Source organism: Anomalospiza imberbis, chromosome 22, assembly GCF_031753505.1.
Source record: "Anomalospiza imberbis isolate Cuckoo-Finch-1a 21T00152 chromosome 22, ASM3175350v1, whole genome shotgun sequence".
In the NCBI taxonomy this organism is placed as follows: Eukaryota; Metazoa; Chordata; class Aves; order Passeriformes; family Viduidae; genus Anomalospiza; species Anomalospiza imberbis.
The window spans coordinates 5393468-5420261 of record NC_089702.1 but is presented as its reverse complement, the minus strand read 5'-3'; the positions used below and the strand labels follow the sequence as shown (position 1 = coordinate 5420261).

The window sequence follows — 26794 nt, the reverse complement described above, 5'->3', positions numbered from 1 at the left end:
CCCCCCCAGCGCAGAGCTCCGGCCCGGGAGGGGAGGGCGGCTCCAGCCGAGCCCCCCCCCGCTCCGGGAGCAGAGAAAATTCTGGAATCGCTTCGAATTTTCATTGATTTCACCCACCCCCCCAGCCCAGCCTGGCTCTGCAGCCAGCGCTGCTGGGACCAAAAAGGGATTTCCCCCCCCCTGGATTTGCCCGTCCAGACGGGAATTTCGGGGGGCAAAAGCCGCGCGAGGCGATCCCTGAAGAACGGGATTGCCGGAATTAGGAATTAGGGCCGGCAGCGCACCCCTGACGCGGCGCCGCGGATTTTGGGGGGGAAAAAAAATTAAAAAAAAAAAAAAAAAAAGCATCCCCGAGGATGCGGCAGGGCACGAAATCATCTGGGGGAGGTGGGAGGTGAAAAAGGAGCGAGGCACCAAGGGGAGGAAGAGGAAGGTTCTCCCCGAGCTCGCTGAATTTGGGTTTAATTTTGTTTCTCTTTTTTTTTTTAATTATTATTTTTATTTTTACTAATTTTTATTCAAATTCCCTTCCCCGCCGCCGAGTACAATTCCGCGGAGCCTCCGCGCCTTTGTGCGCAGCGGAAATAAATAAATAAATCAACAAAAAAAAAAAAAAAAAAAAAGAAGAAGAAAATAAAATAAAAAAGGGCGGGGAGGGAGAGAGCAAGGCCGAGGCGCAAGTGCTTAAATTTACTCGCCTTTTGTTTTGCCTTGTTGATTTTTTAGAATTTTTTTTCTCCTTCTTCCCCCGCGTTTAATTGCTTTAATTTATTTTATGCGCGCTTTGATGCTCGGCGTTATTTGGTGCTAATGAAAGAGATCCAGTCCGCAGCAAAGTAATTGAAGGGCGGAGGGAGAACCTTAAAAAGAAAATAATAAATAAATAAAAGGGCCAAAGGCGCGGGCGGAATGGATCGGGATGGTGCAAATTAGTTCGGAGAAGAAGAGAATTAAAGCGAGGCAGAGGAGAAATTATTTGGGGCCATTCCGGGTTCTTTAAATTCCTTTTTTTTTTTCCGCTTTTTGCCTTCCTCAGAAATAATCCCCAGCGCAACCACAGAGGGAGAGAGGGGAGAGAGCCCAGCCCGCATTTCCAGAGCCCCGAAAATCAATTATTCCTCAGGATATTCGCCAAATCTACCGAAAAAAGCGCCGAGACTGGAATGGATTGGCTGCCCCAAGAAAAGGAGAGAAATTTGGGTGATAAATCGGGGGAAAAGGAGATTTCCTCACGTTTATTTCCAAGCCATTCCAAAGCACGTGTTGGCTTTTTTGTGTTTTTAACAAGGCAAAGAGGGAGGCACCCAACGCGCTGTAGATTGTTGGAGATCTCCTTTTTATTTTGAAGAATAATAATCACAGACGAAGGAAAATAATAATAATAATATTAATAATTAATAACAAAAAAGCAACGCGCCGCCATTAAATAATTTGCTACTTCGATATACAACATTTGACGTAGCACAATATTAATTCCTCTGCTTTTTCTTTTTTTTTTTTTTATTTTTTTTCCCCCTTTTTTCCCCCCGTAGAGGCTCGAACAACGAAGGTAAAAAATATCCACAGACAAAAGAGCATCGCAAGGAGAAAAGAACCACAGAGGTTACAGGGAGGAAGGAGGAATAATAATTCATATTATGTACAGGACTCTACGCGCTAAATGTAATTTGCATTCAGGCTTTCGGGTCACATTTTCTAAATTAAAGGTGCTAAACACGACCACGTTACTTCATATCCCACCCCCCCCCCCAAAAAAAAAAAAAAAAAAAACAATAAAAAGTACACAGCGAAGTACAAATTACAGCGATTTACAAATTACTGCTGCTAGAGGAAGGCTCACATAGGAAAAAAACGTGTCTATCCTGACTCTAAACCACATTTAATAGGTAGATTTTCTATTGTACAAAAAGCAAAAATAACCCAAACCAAAGAAGAGACTCTAATATAGGTAGTATTTTTTTCTCAGTGTCATCAAACACAACGTATCACTCCTAGGGCTTTAATGATCGATGCGCTTATCATTTATTTTTATATCTAGTCCTTTTTTTGTTGTTGCTGTTGCTTTTTGACGCGTGTTTTTGCGTTTCCCCCCCCCTTTTTTTCCCCTTCTCTCGCTTCCCCCGCATCCATCCACCTCTCTCTCCTTTTCACTCCTCCTCGTCCTCCTCGGCGTCTGCCTTTTCCTGCCCGCCGGAGCCGGGGCAGGCGGTTTTATTTTCCTTTTTTCCACTTCATGCGGCGGTTCTGGAACCAGATCTTGATCTGGCGCTCGGTCAGGCACAGCGCGGTGGGCGATCTCGATGCGCCTCCTCCTCGTCAGGTAGCGGTTGTAGTGGAACTCCTTCTCCAGCTCCAGGGTCTGGTACCTGGTGTAGGTCTGGCGGCCGCGTTTTCTGTCCGTTCCTGCCGAATAAAAGCAAATTCGGGTCAGCTCGGGGGGGTTTGTTGGGATTTCATTGGGTTTTTCTTTTTGTGGTTGTTGTTGCACAGCCCCAAACTGCTCCTCTGCGGCGCCACCGGGGGCAAAATCACAACTTGGGCCAATATTTCCTTTAATTTTGAGGGGTTTCCTGCTCCTCGAGGCTTCTCTCCGCCTCGCCCTCGCGGTTCACAGCCCCCCAAACACCCCAAACACCCCCAAGATTTCATTTCCCTCCACCTCGGGGCCAGCGGAGTCTCCGAGCCACAACAAAGTTCAGAAAGTTTCCTGACCTCCCAGCCCCGGCCAGACTCCGAGCTCCTGCCTCGATTTTCATCCAGGCACCAGAAATTTGGGATGGTTTGGGGGGAAATCAGTGCGGAAACAGCCGGGCAGGGAGAGAGGGAGAGGGAGAGAGGAAGAAAGGGAGAGAGGGAGAGAGGGGAGAGAGGGAGAAGGAGAAGGGGAGAGGGAGAGGGAGAGGGAGAGACCATCTGCTGCCTCCACAAATCCAAGTGCTTGTCCTCTCCTAAAGCTGTCATCGGAAGGTGTGCGACGCTTTCAGTCATTCCAGGAGATGTTTCTGGCATTTTGGGGCACTTTTGGGGCTCTCACGGGGCTTCTCTCTCCCCCCACCCAGGCCGCTCTTTTTTGGGGTGTGAAGATGGGAAGAGCCTCAGCTCCCAGCCCAGGTTGGCCAGCAGCCTCCGGGGTTTGGAAAGGGCCCAGCTCCTGATTTTCCCCCTCCACCCGACATTTCCTGGATTCCAGATTGGGAATGATTCTACAATCTGGTGTTTGTGATCGCGGCGTGTAAACTCTGTGCAGACCTGGGGCGAAACGTGCTCTTCCCCAGAGCAGCAGCCCTCGGCCTCTCCTTCCTCCCCGCATTCCACCTCTTCTCCTTTTCTCCCCTTTTACCCCCCAAACCCAACCTTTCTTTTTTTTCCCTTACTTATTTTTTTTTCTTTTTTTTTTTTCCTTTAAGAAGAAAAGATCCAGTCATTACAAGGAAAAGAGGGGGAAAAAAAAGGCAAAATAGCCCGGGCTAAGCTGTAAAGTAGAAATGTGCAGGTCGTGGAATGCGGGTTGTAAAATCCGCTGAGGAGAGAGCCATAAACCGCTGCTGAATGGGGATGACAACTCTATCTCTGCTCGTGGATGAAATTCCACAAGCGGGATCGCACCCTGGGCACGAGCAACGGCAAGGGAAGGGGGGCTGCAAGGGCGGGGACCCCCGTTTTTTACGCCCCAAGTCGAGTTTTCTTGGTTTTAGGCTCAGCTGATCCCAGCACATCCAGGTTTTTGGGGTTTTTTTTTGGAGGTTTGCCCTCTTTCCAAAGCCAGTGCTGATCCTTGCAGCGTCACCGGCTGAGAGAGGAGTGAGCGGGGGGGATTCTTAAATCTAAAGTCGGATAAAAGCAGAGATGAAGTGTTTACGACCAGAAATATTTGGTCTTTGATAAATCAACTGTAAAAGCGGATGAGTTATGGAGCAGGTAATGGAAAGGAGTGACCACCAAATAAGCGCGAGGGGGACTCCTGCCTGCCCAAACCGCTCTGCCTTGGCTGCTGCGCTGCTCTCCTCCTTCCCTCCGCTTCCCGGCCAGCCTGGGCCGCACTCCGCTCGCCCCCGAGCTCTCCCTAACGAGCCGGGGCAGGGAAAGGAGCTCACGTCTTGTGTCCCCCCACCCCGTGCCGCTCCCAGGCGGGACAGCATCGCCTTCCTCCCTCTTTTCGGCATCCCACGGGTGTCGGGAGCCCCGGACACCGTGACCAGCCCCACGAGTGACCACGGACACCGTGACCAGCCCCACGAGTGACCACGGACACCGTGACCAGCCCCACGAGTGACCACGGGCGGCTCCGGCCGCAGGGAGCGCCCAGCCCGGCCCCGGAGCGCTCCGGGCGACCCGGGGGGAGCGGGGCCGCGCCGGGACCCCTCCCTCGCGGGGGAAAGGGATATTTATTAATCGTTAATTGACGTTAATGCCCCGAGACGGAGCGCGTCGGGCACTGAAGGCAGCCCGGAGGGTCGGGACATGTGCGGGGCCAGCGTGACCCGGAGCGGGGTCGCCCCTGGAGCCCCCCCAGCTCCAGCAGGGCCGCGCTGAGCACCCCAAAAGGGCTTTCCCCGAGGGTTTTGGGACAGAACTCGTCCCCCTTTATCCGACATCCACCATCCATCCATCCATCCATCCATCCATCCATCCGTCCATCCCTCCCTCCATGACGGTCCCGGCCGGGCTGTCACCGCTCGGGGAGCGGTTTTTTGAGTTTGGGTGGTTTTTTGGGGGGTTTTTTTGGGTTTTTTTTTGGTTTTTTTTGTTGTTGTTGTTTCATGGAGCAGGGAATGATGCGCTGCTGCTCCTGACACCGCCGCGCTCAGGACACCGCGAGGGGCTCCCGAACGGAGCTCTGGCCGCCTCAAAGAAAACACCCCCAGCCCTCAAAGCGCCTCCCATCAGGAGTTTCATCCCCGAGTCCCTCTCTCTGTCTGCACAGCCTCCAGCCCCTGAATACAGCAGCAGGAGAAGGGGCTGGCCATGATTTCTGCGGCTCCGTCTGTCCCCTCCGAGACAAACAGACAGAGCCCCGGCAGCCCCGATCGATATTTAAAGCTAAAAGCACGGCTTTATGGCAAGGGAGGGGGTGGGGGGGAAGGCCAGGAGGGGGTGGGGGTGTGTGGCTCTCCCCCCCCACCCCACTCTCTTTCCAAGACGCGTTTTCAGCAGCGAAACGTCATGAAAGGAGTTGGGGACGACCCCCCCCACCCACCCACCCACCCCCCTCCCTCCTCCGCCACCCCCCGCGCACGCCAGCAAATAATTTACCCTCCCCCCACCCCCCAAACCCCCTCCCCTCCTCCTCCCCCTCCTCGCCGAGCCCCAGCCCCCCTCCGGGGCGCTTACCTGTGCTCCTCATCCAGGGGTAGATGCGGAAGTTGCTGTCGCCCTGCAAATCCGAGTCCCTCTGGTCGGTTTTGCTGCAGTTCTGCTTGGAGGCGTCTCCCGGGCACATCATGGAGAGGTTTTGCTCGAAAGGGGAACAGTGCATGTTGAAGGAGCCGGGCTCCAGGCCGTAGCCCGAGGAGTACATGCTGGGGGGCTGGGGGTGCACGGAGCTGCCGCTGGAGTAGAGGCCGGGCATGGAAGCGGCGAAGGGAGGCGTGGATCCGGCCCCATAGCCCGCTCGTTGGGTGTTGGAGGCGAAAGCGCAAGAAGTTTGCTCGGGAAAGACTCCGGATGGGAAAACCGAACTTGCGGCTTGATATTTAGAAAATAAAGCATTCGCATAATACAATGAACTCATAATTTGGCCGGGTGATTTGTAGGTCGGGACGTTTTAGTGTCGGTTTTACGAGGTACCGTGATATATTACGGAATTAGAGTCCAGATTTACACCAAAAAGGAGCCTTTTTCCTCCCGGCCCCGGTGACGCGCGGGCACGTGGCTGCGCCGGCGCCAATCGCCGCCCGCCCCCTCCTCGGGGGCACGGGACTGTGCGGCTGGATTTATAAAATATGATAAATAATTGATGCCATATAAAACCCCGCACGATCTCTGCTGGAAGGGGTGAAATTGTGCTGGAGTCGATAAGCAACCTGTAATCAGTTTTCAGCTCAGAGCGAGGGAGAAAGGGGAGGAAAAAAAAATTTAAAAAAAAAAAAAACCACATGAAAAAGGGGAGGGGGGTTACAAGCACGTTGCTGGTAAACCAGCCAGGCTCTCTCGGTCTCTCTCTGCTGGAGGAAAGGGAAGGGAGTTCTATTTCTATTTATCCCTTTATTGATCCCGTCTAAATTTCCCTCCTTCGCACCATTTCCTCGGCTCCCAGCTACTTTTTCACCAGACTGTCCATAATTCCCTCCCCTCCCCCCTCGACCCCCGCCGCCTCCTCAACCCCCCCCCCCCCCCCAAAAAAAAAAAAAAAAAAAAAAGACAAATGTCTCATTGATACCTAATAGTTCCAGGCGTCTTTTTTTTTCCACCCCCCAAAATGCCATTCAGCTCTATATCTAATTTATTCCAGTGCCACAGGCTTTGAGCTGCGCATCGAGCTGGCATTTGCTTTTCTTGTTGGGGAAATAAAGAGCGCTGGGATCCCTTGTTCCGCGTGTCAGCGCTTCTGCGGGGCTCAATTCCAGCCAGAAGTCAAACCTGAGCAGCTGGCTGATTTGCTTTCTGCTGGAGAAGCGCAGAAACCATCCAAAAACGCGATCTGACTCTTTTTTTTTTTTTTTTTTTTTTTTTTTTTGTGCGAGGAGGCGGCGGCCCCGGCTTGGGTGGGATGGGGAGGGGGGTGTAGAGGGAAAAAAAAAAAAAAAAAAACCACCTCTGGGAGGCAGGAAAAGCAGACAATGGTGCGGGGTTTGTGGCGATTTCTCCTTCCCCAAGGTTACGAGCATCCCCGGCCGCGGCGGGGGGAAGCGGCGGCTCAGCTGCGCTGCTCCCGATGCGATTTCCAGCGCCACACCAAAGCCGGGAGCGCCCCGAGCTGCCGGGGGAGGGCGAGGAGAGAAAAACAAAAAAGCCACCAAAAAAAAAAAAAAAAAAAAAAAAAAAAAAAAGCCACCAAAAAAGCCACGAAGCGTTACCTGCAGCGAGGATTTCGAGCTGGCGGCAGCCGGGAGCTGCGAGGAAGAGCAGCGAGGAGGAAGAGGAGCAGGAGGCTCCGCGGCTGCCCCGGGCCCTTCCCCTCCCCTCGGCCCCGGCCCTGCCCCTGCCCGGCCCGGCAGCGGCTCCGAGCCCGGCCGAGGTTTTGCCTTTTTGGTTTTTTGTTGGAGCACAAATTGAGTTTTTATTTCCTTTCTATCCCAGCGGTCCTGGAGGAAGCGGAGCAGGGCGAAAGGAATGATGTCACGGAATTCTCGCTTGTAAACTTTATTGTAACTTTTCTTCCGCCGCTTCCAGGTTTAGACAATAGAACAAAGTGGTGAAAGAACAACAAAATATAGCATTAGTTCCCCCAATAAAGTAATTCACGTATACAGTATACATTCTTTTTCACAGTTAACCTAAAGATCACTTTACAACTTGCTTCACTGTGCGCATGCTAACTAAAGGAGAGAAAAACGCTTTTTTTAAAACTTTTTTTTTGCTTTTTTCCCCTTTTTTTTCTTATGGAAGAGACATTGAAAAATTGTGTTAAAAAAAAAAAAAAAAGAAAAGAAAAAGAAAAAAGAAACCTAACCAAGGCAAAGAACAGGAGGGAAAAGTGAGGAGAGAGAAAGAGAGAGATAACTATAGCATAAATAGGCAGTTTCATGTTGTTGGGATGTTTGTCTCAATAGCTACCTCCAGTACATACAGATAAACCACGATAACAACAACAACAACAAACAAAAAAAAAAAAAAAAAAAAAAAAAAAAAGAGATGGGAAATAACGAACTAAAAATCCAAATATTAAAAAAAAAAAAAAGTGCACAAATGTAATATCACATAACTCCTCTAGCGCTGAAAGCTATGTTAACCAACCCACCCCCCACGCCCCCGGAAAGAAGAGAGAGACAGAGAGAAAGACAGAGAGAGAGAGAGAATTTCACAGTCATGTTTTACATAAGCTATTGCGTTACACTACCACTAGTTAATAACTGGCAAAAGGCAGCAGAGAGCTCCCGGTCCCTCCCGCCTTCTGCTCCTTGTATCAAAGGATAATCAGGAAAGTGGTGCTTACAGCTATATTGTTTTACAGCAATAAAAGGGATTTTTTTTGTGTGTGTGTGTGGTTTTTCTTTTTTTTTTTTTTTCTTTTTTTTTTCTGCTTCCCTTTTTCTCTTTTCTACGCTTTGTTTTCCTGGTTTGTTGTTTTTGTCGTGTGTCCCCCCCCCCCACCACCACCACCCCCACCCCTCCCTTACACCAACTGCCATTAACGTGGGGCTCGGGGGCTCTTCCACCCCAGCAGCGCTTGCCTTCCAGTCCTCAAAAATCCCTTTATTTCTTGTCCGCCTTCTGTGCTTCCCCTTCCTCGTCCCCCTCCTGGGCTCTTTCCATTTTCTGTTTTTCCAGTTCTTCCTGCTCGCATTTGCTGCTGGGAAACTTGTCTTTGTTGTTCTCCTTTTTCCATTTCATCCTCCTGTTCTGGAACCAGATTTTGACCTGCCTCTCTGTCAATCCCAGGGCATGCGAGACCTCGATCCTCCGCTTGCGGGTCAGGTAGGGATTAAATAGAAATTCCTTCTCCAGTTCCAGCGTCTGGTAGCGGCTGTAGGTTTGCCTCCCCCTCCTGCGTCCGGCGGCTGCTGGGGGATGGCAAAGGTTGGGGTGGGAGAGAGAGGGGGGGGAAAGCAGAGAAGGAGGTTGAGAGAAACATAAACCAGGCTCGGGGAGAGGCACAAACAACCCGCAGCCGCTCCCCCCACCCCAAAAAAAACCCCAACAAAACCCCGCAGGAAGGCAGGAGGGCGAGGGGAGAGGGTGTTGCACAGGGGGAGACGGTTCTGAGGGAAAAGGGAAGGAAAAGGGGAGAGGAAAGGGGGGGGGGGGGGGGTCGGTCACCCTCAGCCCACCCCGAGCAGCCCGGCTGGAGCTGCGCTTTGCACACTGATTATCACCCCCAGCGCAACAACAGCGCAGCCCGGCCCGGAAAAACACAACAAAACAACCCCAAAAAATGAAAACAAATAAAAGGCTGCAGCCCGGAGAGAGGCGGCAGCACGGCCGAGATCCCCAGTCGAAGGGCAAACAAAAATGAAGGGGCTTTTTAAGGCTATAAAAGTGCCATAAACTTTAAGGACGCTTCCTTCCACAGAAAGCCCGGCTCGCTCAGCCCCCAGAAGAAAAGGTCTCCTTCAGGGTAATTAAACTATAAAGCAATTTACAAGTGCAAAAGTTTACCCCCATAAAGCAGTAAAATACAGTCACCGGGGGGAAGAGAAAGGCAGCGAGAGAAAGGCAGCGAGCAAAGAAGGGGACAGAAAGAAAAGCATAAAAAAACCAAAAATAAAGGGGGTGGCGGGGTTGGGGTGGGGGGGAGGTGGGGGCTACTTCCCGGGGCTCGCCGTTCCTTGCCATTTTCGCCTCACCTTGCGGTCGCATCCAGGGGAAAAGCTGGGTCGGAGAAGGGCTCTGCTCCGAGCTCTCCGCCTCCTCTCCGAGGCCGCTGGCGGCGAGCTTGCAGTCCGTGTACTGCACCAGCTCGGGCTCCTGCGCGCCGAAGAGGCTCTGCCTTTGCAAGGGGTCGTAGCCGTAGAAGTTGCCGGGGTCCCCATGGCACGCCACGGCGCAGGGATTCTGTTGGTAAGGGGAGCTGGAGAGCGAGGACGCTCCGTGGTAGAACTCCTGGATTTGGGGCGGGTGCTGGAAGGTGCCCCCCGTGCTGGGTCCGTACACCACGGTGGGTCTGCCCCCGAGATCCTGAGCGAACCCACAGTCATAGTAATTGGGGCGCAGGGAGTCGCCGGTTTTGTATTTGGAGAAGAGTGAGTTGACAAAATAGGAGCTCATTTTAATTTCAATAAGAGGTTGTTGGTTTTTTTTTTTTTTTGCCGGTTTTTTTTTTTTTTTTAAGCAGCAGGAGGAGGAAAAAAATTAAAAAAAAAAATTAAAAAAAAAAATCACCACCACAACAGACCAGACCACGAGAATCTATTAGCAAAAAAAGAAAGCGCTAAGATGCTAAGCAACGACAGTTTGTGATTTCCAGGAATATAAAAGGAGGATATAATCAAAACTCTAAGCCTGCATGATATTGAATTCTTTCCTCCCCCCCACCCCTAAAAAAAAAAAAAAAAAAAAAAAATCGCCACTTAAAGAGTTCTCGCTTTACATTTCCAAGAAGAGATGCCAGTTCATAAACAGTTTTCAGTGATTTACTTCAGCGCAAATGAGTTGTTTCATATTTTGCAGTGTCTTTTCATGATCATTTGCATCTATTACCAAAACCTCATCCTATTGGCTTCTCCTTACTCCACACGGACTCTGCACCGCATGATTGTGAAAGGAAGAGTGTGGGAGAATAAAGAAGGAAAAGCGAGCGAGGGGGAGCGAGAGAGAGAGAGAGAGAGGGAGAGGGAGGGAGAGGGGAAGGGAGAAGGAGGTGGGGTGAATATACGGATTAAATATGTTTAACTACCTCCATTAATGAGATATCGCTCGCCTCACAACAAATCACGTACCTAGACCACCCAAAAGATTGATTTTTGGGGAGTGTTGGAAAATTAAAGAGGAGCGCTCGCAGTCGTTAATTTCAAAATTTTAACGAGGCAGTTTTAGCCTTTTTAAATGTCAGGGTCGCTTTGGAAAACTGTAAAAGAACACGATTTAATTGCTACCAGTTTTAAAAGGTCCTATAAATGTAATTGGTATTTTAATACAAGTTATCAAATCATACAGCTTCTTATCCTAAACATATTTTAAAACAAACGAGGTAGTCATATTTAACATTTTAATGATCAATTTCCTTATTATTGATAAAGGTTTAACTATCGCATGAAGGGAATTGCGTTTGTAATAGCCCCAAAAAAGGCTGTAAACTGTTTAACAAACTATAAAACGCCATAAAGCCGGGGATGTTGTTGTTGTTTATACCGCACTACATAAAAGCCGTTAGGCTTTTACGAGTCCGCTCCTCCGCCGCTATAAACCGGCGCTTTCCATTGGAGCCTTCCGCGGCCGCGGCGACATGCGGAGGTGTCAATATTGAATTAAAATCATTATGGTTTTTCATCTAGAACATCGACTTTTCGCCGCTCGCCCTCGCTGCCTCCTCCTCCTCTTCCTCCTCCTCCTCCTCCTCCTCCTCCTCCTCCTCCTCCTCCTCCTCACCCAGGACTTGCTCGAGATGCGCTCGGGGATGACCCGAAACTCCAAATATTGAGGCTCTGATCACCTCCAGAGCAGGAAAAACCTCCGTGCTCCCAGCCCCACCTCGCCCCCAGAACTTCCAGTCCTTTATTTAATTCTTTCTTAATTTAATTTATTTTTCCTCCTTCTTCTTCTTCTTCTTCCCAGGGAAAAAGCGGGGGGGGGGAGCGGGGATGGGGAGAGAGGGGAGAGAAGCTTTTCTCTTTTATTGGCATTCGGTAACAACGGAGCCAAAGTTGCCCCTCGGATGCCAGCGCTGCAATTTTCCACCGCCGAAACACACAGGGGGTAGATTTTGAAATTCATTTCTCGCAGTCAGCAAATATTACCCAGACGTTTCTCAGCTAATAACGACTCCGAACCCTCCCAGCCCGAGCGCTGCCCCGGCCCCTCCAGAGCCCCCCAGCAATCCCAGCTGGATTTTCCAGCCTTTTCTGCCTCCCGTCCTCTCTTTTCCACCTCAGGTCTGGATTTTTTCCCCCGCTTTGCCCCGCCTGGGTTTCTGCTGTTTCCCCATCGCCTCCGTCTGAGCCGGGCTGGAGGCGAGGAAGGTGAATTTTAGGAGGGTTCCACTCGTGCCCGCCTCCAGCTGAGGGGCAAAATTCAACCTCCACCGCACGAAAAAAAGAGGGAAAAGTTGAACTATTTCAGTTTTTCTACTTTGGTTTAAAAAAAAATTAAAAAAAAATCTTCCCTAAAATGATCAGGGGGGAAAGGCGGGGAGCGAAGGAAGGCAGAAAGGAAGAGGGAGCAAGAAAGAAAACAAAGATAGCAACGGAATAAAACTTTAAACCCATCCTTAGAGAAATAATTTAAGTAAATACGCTTCCTTTATTTTGTGGAGGGATAATTCCAGCCGAGCCTAAGAGCCTTTTGGAGTAATTATTGCTGCTGGAGTACTTGCAGCGGTATAATTAAGGCTTTTTTCGCCCCTCTAAAAAGACGAGTTAACATTTTCTTTTTTCTCCCCACTTTTATTGTCGATTGAGCAGATTTGGGCTTCATCTCGCCACATAAAAAGCCCCGAAAATGGTGCAGAGAAGTAAACAGAACTGCGCAGCCCGGCGTGGGGATGCTGGAATATTCAAAGGGGAGAGAAAAAAATTCAAATGGAATCGAGTGAAGTGATTTCCGAGCAGAAGTTTCCTCCCCTGCGCGTGTTTCCAGGCGCGCCCTCCTCTCCTGAAGTTTGGGAAGGGGAAAAAGAGCAGGAACTGGCGGAGGCCAATTGGGAAGTTGTGGTTGGGAGTGAACATTTTCATCAAAAAGAAATAATAACTGGATGGCGGGGATGCGCCGGGAGCTCGGCGGTGCCCCAGAAATCAACGGCTGATCCTAAATCATCGCCCGCGCTGGGCTCGGGATCCCGATGAAAGGAAAATGTTTCCATTCCAAGGAAAACCGAGCGGGGCCGGGCGCGAGTGCGCGGGGTGGGTGTCGGAGCGAGATAATTTATAAATACCCAGCGGAGGAAAGATTTATTAGGAATTCATAAGGAAAAGGAGAAAGAAAAAAATAATTAAAAAAAAATGAAAGAGCCTCAAATCCTTTCCTTGCTAAACCTCAAGTTTGCTCTGCTCTGCCTCGCTCCGAATGCACAGGGGCGAGATTTTTCTTCATTCCCCTCATTTATTTCTGTTCGCGCTCGTATTTCACGCCCTGGCGTTGAAACGGAGCCTCGAGATGCCGAAACTTTGCCTCTTAAAATAAGATTTCCCACCCTGTGCTGCTGCGTGTGGGTTTGAATTGTTCCGCCCTCACCCAAAATCTTGATTTTTGGGAGCGACGGGAGCGGTTTCTGGGGGAACTTGGGAGCAATTCTCAGTCAGGAAAAAACCCGTTTATACCAATTTGAAAGAAAACCCATATTGAAATTATTGCCGCCGTTTGTAGCGGAAGAATTACAACATCTGAGCAATTTTTTGCCTCGTAATTCTGAGGAATCAAAGGCCAGAATCAAAGTGAACTGGTGGAGTTAAAAGTTGACATTATTGCCGCCGCATCAGGGGTGTATTTATTTGTACCCCAAAGCGCGGTGGTTTAAGAGCATTTTGGGTTAATTTACTCGTTTGTGGCATTTAAAAAATATTTCTGAAGCTGTTAAAGTGAAGAAGAGCATCAGCGCTGCCAAAGGATGGGGCAGCCACACCAGAAATGAGTGGTTCGACTTCTAAAAAAAACAAATGCTCTTGGTTTAATGCATGGTTGACTTGGTTTTTCCTTTTGTTTTATTATATTTTTCTTTTTTTTTTTTTCTTCTGCGGTGGCTGGGATTATAAAACACATAAAATATCGAGCAGGGAAAGCGCAGATCATCCTAACGGCCGAGGGGAAAAATATTGTCCCGCTTCTGCTCGTCCCTTTCTCCCCGAAATCTTCGAGCCGCTCTCTTTTTTTTCCAGCCCTGCAAACGTAAATCTGCGGGCTTGGGGTAATTTCAGCTGTCCTCCCACCTCCAGACCAGCAGAAAACAAAACCCGGCGCTTTTTAATTCCCTTTTTAAACGAACATTTAGGAGAGATGCGCGCCCCACCTCTCACCGCGGCTCTGCCGCCGCGTTGCCGCGGTGTTTTTTTTTTTTTTTTTTCCCCTTCCCGGCGTCACATAATTTACCCTCGATCAAAAAAAAAAAAAAAAAAAAAAAGAGCAGAGATGTGAGCTATAAAACGGGCAAAACAGCGATAATTAACCCAATATTTTACGTAATGGAATCAAGGTGTTCGCGCCCAGGGGGCGCCTCTAGCGTGGAGCAACGGCGCCACCTCGCGGCCGCGCGCGGAACTGCAGCCGGCGATTCCCCGTCGGGGGGGGGGGGGGGGAGGAAAAACCCCCAAAAAAGGGGAAAAAACATCAAAATAAGGAACGCCGCTCCTCGCTGGGAGCGCGAACCAGCTTAAAAACATGTGAGAAGAAAAGGAGGTGAGGGATGAAAAGAGGAGGGAGAAGAGAATGGATTTTTTTTGGCGCCTCTTCGCCTCGCCGCGCTGGAGTTTTCTCAAAGTGCGGCAATAAAAAAATAAATTAAAAAAAAAAAAAAAAAAGAGGCGAAGTGGGTTCGCTTTTGAAACGCGCTATTGTTTCAAATTCCGAGACTAAACAATTGGCCATTCTGCTGCCCGGGAGGCGAAGAGGGGACAAGGCCGGGGCTGTAAAGTCATAAAGAGCTTCCCCAGCCCAGACGTCTCGCCAGAACCTCGAGTGTGCGAGCGCTGGGGATGCCTTCTGTGCGTGGCGTTGTTGTTGTTGTGTGCAGGCCTGGAATTGCTTGAAAGGGCAAAAAACAAAAAAAAGAAAAAGAGTAAAAAAAGGAAACAAACAAAAAAAAAGAACAAAGGGAATCATCCCGAGCGCTGGATTTTCACGGCATCTGCAAGAGAAGAATAAATCAGCAAAAGTCCCTCCCCACCTCTTCTTTTTTTTTTTTTTTTTCCCCGATTCTGATTTTTTTGAGCTGCCCCCTCCCTTAAAAAAAAATGGGAAAAAAGAAGAAAAATAAAAGAAAAAGAGGGGAACCTCGTGAGTGAGGCAGCAACGCCAGAGCATTTACGCGCTGGGTTTCCCCGCATTCCCAAGTCGTTGGAGTAATTTAGGAGTTCCTGAAAGTTTCCTTGCACTGTTTCCTTTACAGCCGCTCAGTTCCTTAACCTTCAGAAATTTATACCCTATAAAGTTTTATAGCGGTCATATTCTTTTATTGCAGCGCACTGCACTGAATTTTCCTTTTTTTATGACAAGTTCCTTCCCTTTCTCTCCTTTCCCTCTGTAAGCTCCAAAATTCTTCCTTCTTCTTTTGTTTTCTTTTCAGAGCCGCCCCAAAGAAAGGAATTTTGTCTTTTTTTTTCTTTTTTCCCCCCCTTAAGAAGTGAAATATTGCCCTTTAGAGCGGCCCATTATGTTAAAAATTAGTGGGAAAGAGATTCTGGGGTTTATTTCTCGCTACCTGTTTCCTGCGGGGCTGAGCAGGACCCGGCGGGGTTTTTTGTGCTTTTTAAAAAAATATTTTAAATTTTTTTAAAATATAAAATCGCTTTTCAGGCACTTGCGTCGCTTCGTGGGCGATAAAACGTCAAACGAATTTCGGGAGGGAATCGCAGGAATCGCTCTTGGAAAAAGGAACCGCGTGTCAAATCCGAGGTGACGCCGAGCGGGGAGAGCGGGGTGGGCTTGTCCCGCTGGGGTTTTGGGGTTTTTTGGGTTTTTTTCAGGTTTTTGTGGGTTTTTTTTTATCTTCTCAGGCCAAGTTTTCCCTTGGGCAAGAGGGGAATAAAGCGAGGAAAGGCAACAAAATCCACGCTGAGAATTTCCCCCCCCTCAGGCTGAGGCGGGAACCGAGAGATGAAACCCCCAAAAATCAGAAATAAACCCGCGAGCAGAGGGGAAACGCGGGCGGAGATCCCCAACCTCGGCGCTCGGAACTGGAGATGAGATCAAGAATGAAAAATCGGAAGCGCAGCGAGTTCGGGAGGGACCCAGCAAACACTTGCTGCTCGGGAGCGGAATTATTTCCGCTTCTTCTGGGCTGATTTTGTGTAACCTAACCCCAAAAAAAGCCGGAAAGCACGGCGGGAATAATTCTGGGATTTCGGGAGAAGCAGTAGAACACAAGGACATAGCGCTGCTCGTTGTTCTAAAATCGATTTTTATTCTGGAGCATTAAAACATCTCTGGAAAATACATCCGGGCTGATGCTACAGAAAACAAATTTTTTTCCAACATTTTCTCTTTTTTTTTTCCTTTATTTCCTTTTTTTTTTTTTTTTTTTTTTACGAGTATTTCCTAATAAAATCAGCTAACATCTTCAATTCTATTTCCAAAGAACCTCATAATCGTCATCTTAAAAATATCTGCTCTTTAGCACAACTCTAAGGAAAGTGAGAAAAAAACCGCTCCTAAATCCCGGCGGCCGATGGGGTCGCAAAACATCGAGGAACTCGTGGAAAACGCTTCTGGAAATTAAAATAATGAGGATTTTTTGGCAAATCCGGCCTCCCTTGGAGAAGGATTCACCCGTCCTCGAGGAGAACCAAACCAGCCTGCAAAGATCCCACCCAGCTCAAACATCATTTCCCACCCTTTTTATTTCATTTAATCGCTTTTTTAAAAGTTTCTTAAATAAATCAGCATTTAGAGAAATTACCCTGCTGCCCGCAGCTCAAAACGCCTCACAAATTGAATTTTTTTTTTTTTCCGCTGGGTTTTTAAACGCAGAGCGGAGTTCGGTGGCGCTGAACTCCCTCCGGCAGCAGAAGGGTTAAATTTGGGAGGGGGGCCTCCCCCCCGCCCCCCCCGGGAGCGGCGTCGGGATGGAAAGTTTGCCACGAGAAAAACCCAAAATTTAAACCCAAAAACCCCAAACAATTTTCTGGGGAATCGCCTTAAACCCCCCAGCTCTGCTTTCTTGTCGAGGGAGGAGAAAATTTGGGGTTTTTGGGGTTTTTTTTTTGGTTTTTTGGGGGTTTTTTGGGTTTTTTTTTTTGGGGGGGGGGGTTTCACCCTTTTTTAGAGGGTTTGGAGCGGCGGAAATTTCAGCGCAGCTCCTCGGGTTTTATCTCGGGATCGCGGCGGGAGGGGGAAGGAAAAAAAAAGAAAGGAAAAGAAACCATTAAAAAATGCAGGAGCGGTTCCCAAAAATGCAAATCTTTGCTATCGCTGCTGCCCAGAGCAGCCCCCGCTCCGCTGATAAAAGTTCGCCTGGAGCCGGGGGCGCACGGGGAATCTGGAAACAGATTTGCGCTGGTTCCTTCAGATAAACTGCGGGGGAAAATGGCTTTTTTCTGCTTTTTCCCCCTCCCTCTCCCAATTCGGGAGCTCCTCGAAAAGCCAGATGTGCAAACCCCGCGCGCGAAGCGAACGGGAGAGGTTTATTTCGATTTTTTTCTCCCCCCATTTTTTATTTCTTTCTTTTTTTTTTTTTTTTTTTTTTTTTTTCCCAGCCGCCACCAACTGCAGAACTCCTCGGGGAAAAAAAAAAAAAAAAAAAAAAAAGAATCAATCTAAAAAATGTTAAAAATACCAAAGAAAAGCCACAGCAGAGACGGAAGACGAGCTCCAACACTGACAGAAACACGAGCACGAAACACGGGTCACGACTGGCACCACGGAACCGAGCTGAACTAACCCCCCCTGCCCCCCCTGCCCCCCCTGCCCTCCCTCCCCAAACCCCAAAATCCTCCTTGCAGACACAAAGAAACCCCAAATCCCCGCCGGCGCCCAGCCGCAGCCTCGGCGCTTTCGGGGCTGAGGATGAGGATGGAGCGCTCCCGGGAAATCCTGGCTGGGGGCGACCAAAAACCCCCTCAGGGCCACCCCGAGCCCGAGCGCGGCGAGTTCAAGTCTGAAGAAAGGCGAGGGGGAAGAAGAAAAAAAGCCAAAAGCCGGGCTGGGGTTGGCACTTTTCTCTCTGCAGCAGCTCCGGGGGAAAAAAAAAAAAAGTCCAAAAATCCTCAATAAATTAGAAATATCGAGCGCTAAGAACAGCCGGCCCCTCCCTGAAAGCTCCACCAAGGTAGTTTCTTTTGAATTTTATTTTTTTGTGTGGTTTTTGTGTCTTCTTTTTTTTTTTTTTTTTACTAGAAAATCCCACTCTTCCTCTTCTCTAAAAAGTTCGGAATAAGTTGGCGGGGGTCCTTCCGCCCCTTTATTTCTCTCCCAAATAATTTACAAGGCTCGGGGAGTGCCCCACGCTCCCCTCCCCTCTCTCCCCCTCTCTTTTTTCTCTCCTTCCCAGCACAAAACGACCAAAACCGGGCGGTTCTGCCCCAAAAAAAAATCCCGCGGAACTTTTTCTCCAAGTCCCAATTTCCGCCAAAAGCGCGGCCGGATTCCAGACGCTGCGAAAGAAATTCAAATAATGCAAATTCTGCGTTGTAAACCGAGCTAAAAAAATGAAATAACGAGGGGAAAAAAAAAAAAAAGGGGGGGGAACCCCAATTTGGGGCTGTCAAGGAGCGGCCACCCCGGGCCGAAGTTGCAAATGATTTGTTGGGTGTAATTAAAGGCGAGCCTTAATGAATGTGTCTGTCTTGCAGGAGTTTAATTAAACCGTCTGGGTCCTCGGCCACCTCGAGAGCGTCGGGGAGGGTTTGGGGTGGAAAAATGAAAAATGGGGGGGGAAAAAAAAAAATCTTTGTCCTTGCGTGGAGAAGAGAGAACGGCGAGGCTCGGGGGTGGCCGCTTTGGTGTCGGACTTTTTTGTTGGTTTTTTTTTTTTGCTTTTTCTTTTTAGTGGGGGAAAATCAAATTTAAAAAGGGGGGGAAAGTTGTTATGACGCTGGGGGGAAAAAATGGGGAGGAAATAAAGGCAAAAAGGAAACAAGGAAAGAGAAACGCAGCCCAGAAAGGAGCTGCGCTTCGGGCTGGGTTGCGCCAGAGGAAGAAAAGTGATTAAAAAAAGAAAATAACCAAAATTTCAGCTGGAACAGCGGAGCTGGGATTGGGGGAGGATCTGGCGCTGCTTTTGGGGGATTTGGAGGAAAAAAGGTGGGGTTTGGGGGCGCTGCCCTTCTCTCTCATTCCTTGCCCCAACAAGCAGCTGCGCTTTGGGCTGAGTTGCGCCAGAAGAAAAAAAGAGATTTTTAGAAGGGAAAATAACCAAAATTTCGGATACAACAGCAGGGCTGGGACTCGGGGGAGGATCTGGCGCTGCTTTTGGGGGGATTTGGAGAAAAAAAGCTGAGATTTGGGAGCGCTGCCCTTCTATCCTCCCTCATTCCTTGCCCTGCTACTTCCTTGCCCCAAAAAGGAGCTGCGCGTTGCAAGGAGTGGCAGCAGAGGAAGAAAATAGATCAAAAAATAGGAAAAACAACCAAAATTTCGGATACAACAGCAGAGCTGGGACTCGGGGGAGGATCTGGCGCTGCTTTTGGGGCGGTTTGGAGAAAAAAAGCTGGGATCTGGGGGAGGTGCTGCTTCCTCCTCTCATTCCTTGCCCCAAAGAGGAGCTGTGCTTTGGGCTGAGTTGCACCAGAGGAAGAAAAAGGATTTAAAAAAGGGAAAACAACCCAAATTTCAGACGGAACAGCGGAGCTGGGACTGGGGGGAGGACCTGGCGCTGCTTTTGGGGCGGTTTGGAGCACAACGCTGAGATCGGGGCGCTCTCGCCGTCATTCCTTGCCCTGCTCCTTGTTCATTTTCTTCATTTTCATGCGGCGGTTCTGGAACCAGATCTTCACTTGCCTCTCGCTCAGGTTCAGCAGCCGCGCCACCTCGTGCCGCCGCTCGCGGGTCAGGTACATGTTGAACAGGAATTCCTTCTCCAGCTCCAGCGTCTGGTACTTGGTGTAGGGGCAGCGCTTTTTCCGCGAGGAGCGGGCGTGCAGCCAGCTGGCGGCGGGGTTGGCTGCAGAATCGGGGGGGAAACGGGGGGAAAAAGGGGGAAAAAAGAAAAAAAAATCTGATTTTTTGGGTTTTTTTAAAGTTTTTTTTTCAGGGGTTTTAAGGAGAGATGGGGGGTGTTGGCGTGGTGTTGGGGGGGAGAGTGAAGCAAAATCAAGTAAGATAAAATGAAATGAAGTGAAAGGAAATAAAAAGCAAAAGATAACAAAGAAAAGAAAAGAAAAACTAAGAGAAAAGAAAAGAAGAAAAGAAGAAAAGAGGAGAGGAGAGGAGAGGAGAGGAGAGGAGAGGAGAGGAGAGGAGAGGAGAGGAGAGGAGAGGAGAGGAGAGGAGAGGAGAGGAGAGGAGAGGAGAGAAGAGAAGAGAAGAGAAGAGAAGAGAAGAGAAGAGAAGAGAAGAGAAGAGAAGAGAAGAGAAGAGAAGAGAAGAGAAGAGAAGAGAAGAGAAGAGAAGAGAAGAGAAGAGAAGAGAAGAGAAGAGAAGAAAAAAGAAAAGAGCATCCAAACCAACCAAACCAAACCAAACCAAACCAAAACCAACCAAGCAAAAAACAAACCCAAAAGTAAAACCAAACCAAACCGACAAAAAATCAAAATAAAAACCCAAGCTGAAACCGAACCCCCAAAACAAAACAAAAATAAAACCCAACCAACCAAACAAAACCACAAAAAAACCCCAAAAAACCCCCTAAAAAACCCAAACTCCCGGCCCTAAAAAAACGCATAAAAATCCCGCAAAAAAACTTAAAAAAACCCCTAAACTAAACAAAAAAAGAAACCCTGAACCCCCCAGAAATCCCGAAAAAACCCAAAGCGGGGCTGGGACTGGGGGAGGGGCGCAGTCCCCGCGCCCCAACTTTGGGGCGAACCCCCCGAGAGTTGGGGGGAACTTCTGGGGCTTTGGGGCAATTTCTGGGGGTTTTGGGTTCATTCCTGGGGGTTCGGGGGAATTCCTGGGGGTTTTGGGCGCACCCCGAGGTTTTTGGGGTTCATTCCTGCGAGTTTTGGGTTCATTTCTGGGGGTTTGGAGGAATTCCTGGGGGTTTTGGGCGCACCCCGAGGTTTTTGGGGTTCATTCCTGCGCGTTTTGGGTTCATTTCTGGGGGTTTTGGGTTCATTTCTGGGGGTTTTGGGATCATTCCTGGGGGTTTTGGGATAATTTCTGCGGGTTTGGGGGAATTTCTGTGAGTTTGGGGTGAACCCCGATGGATTTGGGGAATTTCTGGGGGTTTTGGGTGCAGCCCGAGGTTTTTGGGGTTCATTTCTGGGGGTTTTGGGATCATTCCTGGGGGTTTTGGGATCATTTCTGCGGGTTTGGGGGAATTTCTGTGAGTTTGGGGTGAACCCCGATGGATTTGGGGGAATTTCTGGGGGTTTTGGGTGCAGCCCGAGGTTTTTGGGGTTCATTTCTGGGGGTTTTGGGATCATTCCTGGGGGTTTGGGTGAATTTCTGTGGGTTTTGGGTCAATTTCTGGGGGTTTGGGGTGCAGCCCGAGGTTTTTGGGGTTCATTTCTGCAAGTTTTGGGATCATTTCTGGGGTTTTTGGGTGAACCCCGAGGGATCTGGGGGAATTTCTGGGGGGTTTGGGTGAATTTCTGCAAGTTTTGGATTCATTTCTGGGGGTTTTGGGTGCACCCCGAAGGATTTGGGGCAATTTCTGGGGGTTTGGGGCGCAGCCCGAGGTTTTTGGGGTTCGCTTCTGCAAGTTTTGGGTTCATTCCTGTGGGTTTTGGGATCATTCCTGTGAGTTTGGGGTGAATCCCGAGGGATTTAGGAGAATTTCTGAGGGTTTTGGGTGCAAGCCGAGGTTTTTGGGGTTCATTCCTGGGGGTTTTGGGTGAACCCCGAGGGATCTGGGGGAATTTCTGGGGGGTTTGGGTGAATTTCTGCAAGTTTTGGGTTCATTTCTGGGGGCTTTGGGTGCACATCCGAGAGTTTGGGGTGAATTTCTGCGAGTTTTGAGGGAATTTCTGTGAGTTTTTGGGTGAATTTCTGTGAGTTTTGGGGTGAATTTCTGTGAGTTTTGGGGTGAATTTCTGCATTTTTTGGATGAATTTCGGAGGGTTTGGGGTGAATTTCTGCAGTTTTGGGTTCATTTCTGCAGTTTTTGGTCGAATTTCTGCAGTTTTGGGTTCATTTCTGCAGTTTTGGGTTAATTTCTGCAGTTTTGGGTGAATTTCTGCTGGTTTGGGGTGAATTTTTGCTGGTTTTGGGTGAATTTCTGCAGTTTTGGGTTCATTTCTCCAGCTTTGGGTTCATTTCTGCAGTTTTGGGTTGAATTTCTGCAGTTTTGGGTGAATTTTTGCAGTTTTGGGTGAATTTTTGCTGGTTTTGGGTGAATTTCTGCACTTTTGGGTGAATTTCTGCAGTTTTGGGTGCACCTCGGGGTTTTGAGGTCCCAGCCCGGGGTTTTTGGGGTCGCGCCCATCCCCCCACATCCCATCCATCCAAACCAAGCCCCAAAATTCCCTTTTCCCCCCATTTTCCCAGGATTCCCCTCCAGACCCATCGCGCAGGGCGGGGAGACCCGGGGGCTTTTCCTCAATCAATCCTGGCAGATTTTTTAATTTTTAATTTTTTTTGGTGTGATCTGGGCAAAAATCCCTCCCTGGCTGCCAGAAACATCCCCTGGGAGCTGCTGCGTCACCCCGAGCCAGCGACCGTGGCAGGGCTGGAAAAGCAGCCAAAAAATAAAGATAAAGATAAAAAAAAAAGATAAAAATAAAAATAAAAAATATAAAAATAAAAAGCAACTTTTGCAATTAAATGTTTGCAAAAAAAGGAAGTAAATAGAATTATAAATAAACACAACTAAGAGTGAAACAAGTCAAACTTTTCCAATAAATAAAATGTAAAGACCAGCCAATAAATACAATTTAAAAACAAATAAACAGACAAATAAATATAGAAAATTAATTAATTAATTAATTAATATATAGAAATAAATAGATAAATAAGCAAATATAAAATAAGCAAATAAATATATATATCAAAATAAATAGATAAGTTAATTTTTATTTCTATTATTTCTATGTCTATTTCTATTTCTATTTCTATTTCTATATTATTTACTTATTTATTTATTTATTTATTTATTTATTTTAAATTTTTCTTTTTTCCCCCCCCCTCAAAAATCCCACAAAACAACCGAACAGCTCCAGGCAGGGACTCATTAGGGGGAAAAATAATTAAAAAAAAAAAAAAAAAAAAGGGAAAAAATGGAAAAAACAGGCAAATTGGGATCAGGACTCGCCGCCGACCGCCGTCTCTAAATTAAATTAAATTATTATTGAAAATAAAATTTAAAAAGGCTCAACCTGCGGCTCTAGTGATTTTTTTGGGGGGAAAATTCCCCAAAAATTCAATTTTCGGGTGTTTTATCCCCAGCTTTCGCCGCCCGGCTGGAGTTTGTTCTGGATCCCGGCCCGGCACACGACTACAGGGATTTGATTTTTGTGGTAAATGGTGGGGAAAAAGAAAAGAAATTCAAAATAAATTTTAAAAAATTAATTTAAAAAGCGGCGGCAGAGCGGCCGCAAGAGCACGGGAGGAAATCGAGAGGGGCAGGGAATGTTTTGGGTTTTTAATGGGGAAAATGAGAATATTTTGTGTTTTAATGGGGAAAAAAGTGAATTTTCTGGGTTTTTAATGGAAAAAATGTGAATATTCTGGGTTTTGATGGGAAAAAAATGGGAATATTTTGGGTTTTAATGGGAAAAATGAGAATATTTTGGGGTTTGATGGGAAAAATGAGAATATTTTGGGTTTTGATGGGAAAAAAGTGAATATTATGTGGTTTTAATGGGAAAAGGTGAATATTTTGTGTTTTTAATGGGGAAAAAGTTAATATTCTGTGGTTTTAATGGAAAAGTGAATGATCTGGGTTTTAATGGGAAAAAGTGAATATTTTGTGTTTTTAATGGGGGAAAAAGTGACTATCCTGGGTTTTTAATGGGAAAAAAGAGAATATTCTGGGTTTTGATGGAATAAAGAGAATACTTTGTGGTTTTAATGGGAAAAAAAAGTGAATAATCTGTGTTTTTAATGGGGAAAGGTGAATAATCTGTGTTTTTAATGGGGAAAAAGATAATATTTTGTGTTTTTAATGGGGAAAAAAGGTGAATATTCTGTGGTTTTAATGGGGGAAAAAGTGAATAATCTATGTTTTAATGGGAAAAAGAGAATATTCTGTGTTTTTAATGGGAAAAAGTTTATATTCCGAGTTTTTAATGGGAAAAAGTTAATATTCCGGGTTTTTAATGAGGAAAAAGTGAATATTCTGGGTTTTTAATGGGGAAAAATGAATATTGTGTGTTTTTAATGGGGAAAAAGTGAATATTGTGTGTTTTTAAAGGGAAAAAAGTGAATATTCTGTGTTTTTAATGGGAAAAAGTGAGTAGTCTGTGTTTTTAATGGGGAAAAAAGTTAATATCCTGTGTTTTTAATGGGAAAAAAAGATAATTTAAAGGGAGAAAAAATGGGAATCTCGCCCCTGCCGCTCTGCCAGGCTGGAAAAGTTCGGGTTTTCTATGGAAAAAAATTTCCGGGGAAGGCGAAGCCGAGGCCGCCGCGCTCGGGGTCACTTCCAGCCGGATCCGAGCCCGATCTCATCAGTAAAAAGAAAATAATAACAATAATAGCACCAATAACATTATCGCTAGCCTTAGATGCTCCCCAGGCCTGCTCTCAGTATTATTTTAAATATTAATTTCAAGCGGAAAAAGCCCAGGCCGGAGTTTAACCCTCTCCCCAGTCTGGGTAAATCACGAATAAAAGCCGATATAAAACCGATATAAAACTGATATAAAACCGATATAAAACTGATATAAAACCGATATAAAACCGATATAAAACTGATATAAAAGCTAATTAACTTCCAATACCCCCTCCCTTCTTCTCCACTTGTTTTTTTCTTTTTTAAAACCAGGCAAAGAGCGCGACTTTGAAATATTCACCCCCTCAGCGGCTGCATTAATAAACAAACAATTAACAGCACAAATGAACCGGGGAATTTTCCCCGTGATTTTTCCTCTTTTTCCCCTTTTATTTTCCCTTTCTCTCCCTCTCTTTTCCGCGCTGCTCCGCGCTTCCCCCGTGAACTTTCCCCGTGATTTTTCCTCTTTTTCCCCTTTTATTTTCCCTTTCTCTCCCTCTCTTTTCCGCGCTGCTCCGCGCTTCCCCTGGTGAACTTTTTCCCGGTGATTTTTCCTCTTTCCCCCCCTTTTTTTTTGGTCCCATTTTCTCTCTCTCTTTCCGCGCTGCCCGTGACTCCTCCGCCCGCGGCTGCGTAAATTTACTCCCCTTTTCCTCCCCTTTTCCTCTCCCTTTTCCCCCTTTTTTCCCCTTTTACTCCCATTTTACTCCCATTTTACTCCCCATTTACTCCCCTTTTCCTCCCCTTTTTCTCCCCTTTTCCTATCCTTTTACTCCCCATTTCTCCCCCCTTTCCTCCCCTTTTACTCCCCATTTTCTCCACATTTACTCCACATTTCCTCCCCTTTTACTCCCAATTTCTTCTCCATTTACTCCCCCTTTCCTCCCCATTTTCTCCACATTTACTCTCCATTTTGTCCACATTTACTCTCCATTTTCTCCACATTTCCTCCCCATTTTCTCCACATTTACTCTCCATTTTTCCACATTTACTCTCCATTTTATCCACATTTCCTTCCCATTTTCTCCACATTTACTCTCCATTTTGTCCACATATACTCTCCATTTACTCCCCCTTTCCTCCCCATTTTCTCCCCATTTACTCTCCATTTTCTCCCCATTTACTCTCCATTTACTCCCCCTTTCCTCCCCATTTTCTCCCCATTTACTCTCCATTTTGTCCACATTTACTCCCCATTTTCTCCACATTTAATCTCCATTTTGTCCGCATTTACGCCCCATTTTCTCCCCTTTACTCCCCTTTTCCTCCCCTCTTACTCCCCATTCCCCCCCCTTTTCCTCCCCTTTCCCTCCCTTTTTCCTCCCCTCTTCCTCCCCTCTTACTCCCCTTTTACTCCCCTTTTCCTCCCCTTTCCCTCCCTTTTTCCTCCCCTTTTACTCCCCTTTTCCTCCCCTCTTACTCCCCTCTTACTCCCCTCTTACTCCCCTCTTACTCCCCTTTTCCTCCCCTTTTTCCTCCCCTCTTACTCCCCTCTTACTCCCCTCTTACTCCCCTCTTACTCCCCTTTTCCTCCCCTTTTCCTCCCCTCTTCCTCCCCTCTTACTCCCCTTTTCCTCCCCGGCGTTTCCTCCGCTCCGTCCCAGCGCGGCTCCTCAGGACGCGCGGCTTTCCCGTCTCCGCCGCGGGCGCGGATTTGGATTTTATTTTGATTCCAGCGCCCCCCGCCTCTCCCAACCCCAGCTGAGACTTTTCTTTCTCTCCGAGCCCTGATTTTCAACTCTCCCCATCATTGTCGCCCCTCTTTTTATTGCGCCTCCTCCCGCTTTTATGCCGCTCACTTCCTCACTCGCTGTTTTTTTGGGTTTTTTGGGGTTTTTTTTTCGGTTGTTGCTGTTTTACCACTTACTTTGATCTCTCCCGTCTTTGTCTCCGCTTCCTTCGCCAACTTTATTATCCTCGAACCTCCTTTGGCTGGGAGCGATCCCTGAACTCTCCAAGCCGTACTCGCGGCTTTTCGGCCCGTCCAAAGCCCGGCTTAGCGGCGGCTCGGCTTTAGCGGAGCCGGCTCCGGCGAGGCCGGGCGTGCGGGGCGCGGGCTCCAGCCAGCCCCGCACGGCGCCGGCCGCGGGCAGGTAGGGCTGGAACACCGCGGGGCTGGCGGGGGCCCAGGGGGGCCCGAACGCGGAGCTTTTGGGCTGGAAGCTGCACGAGGGGAACTCCAGGTGCTCGGAGCCGCCCGCCGCCCGCGGGGCCGCGTAGGGCGCGGCCGGGAATTTAGGGGAAGGGGAATCGTCGCTCTCGTGACTTATGATGGAGTCGACGTAGTAATTGCTGAGGGTGCCCGAGAGGGACATGGCCAGGCATCATCTGGAGCGCGGGGCGGCGCTTCGGGAAATGGCAGCGGCCAAAAAAAAATAAATAAAAAATAAAAAAAAATAAATGGGATGGGGTTTGGGGAAAAAAAAAAAATGGAGTGGGAAAATTAAATGGGGATAAAAAAAAAAAAAAAGCTAAAAAACGGGTGAAAATGGGATAAAAATTGAATTAAAATGGGGTGAAAATGGAATTAAAGTGGAACGAAAATGGAATGAAAAATAAATTTAAAAAGAAATTGAAAAA

The 26794-nt window shown here is 47.9% G+C and overlaps 4 protein-coding genes across 5 annotated transcripts in view; all 4 read right to left on the bottom strand.

Moving 5' to 3' along the window:
- Positions 1–284: 284 nt before the first annotated feature.
- Positions 285–26794, bottom strand: part of ATP5MC1 (ATP synthase membrane subunit c locus 1) — a 106537-nt gene continuing 80027 nt past the window's right edge. Inside the window, exon 5 of the mRNA XM_068212038.1 lies at positions 285–303. The gene's annotated coding sequence lies outside the window, so the exon portion shown is untranslated. The remainder of the gene's footprint in view (positions 304–26794) is intronic.
- Positions 2148–6292, bottom strand: HOXB7 (homeobox B7). The gene is given in 4 exon segments (XM_068212004.1): positions 2148–2225; positions 2227–2286; positions 2288–2403; positions 5332–6292. Coding segments are annotated over 4 exon segments (654 nt in total). The 5' UTR covers positions 5732–6292.
- Positions 7277–10879, bottom strand: HOXB8 (homeobox B8). Of its 2 annotated transcripts, none has more exons than XM_068212000.1 (2): positions 9447–10879; positions 7277–8663 (listed from the first exon to the last, which is right to left on the bottom strand). In XM_068212000.1, the coding sequence occupies exons 1-2, from the start codon at positions 9865–9867 to the stop codon at positions 8356–8358; spliced, it is 729 nt and encodes a 242-aa protein (XP_068068101.1). In that variant the 5' UTR covers positions 9868–10879; the 3' UTR covers positions 7277–8355. The 2 variants fall into 2 exon arrangements, with proteins under 2 accessions (XP_068068101.1, XP_068068102.1); XM_068212001.1 differs by having other exon boundaries at positions 8270–8660.
- HOXB9 (homeobox B9) lies at positions 19329–26529 on the bottom strand. The gene is made up of 2 exons (XM_068212003.1): positions 26082–26529; positions 19329–19564 (listed from the first exon to the last, which is right to left on the bottom strand). The coding sequence occupies exons 1-2, from the start codon at positions 26527–26529 to the stop codon at positions 19329–19331; spliced, it is 684 nt and encodes a 227-aa protein (XP_068068104.1).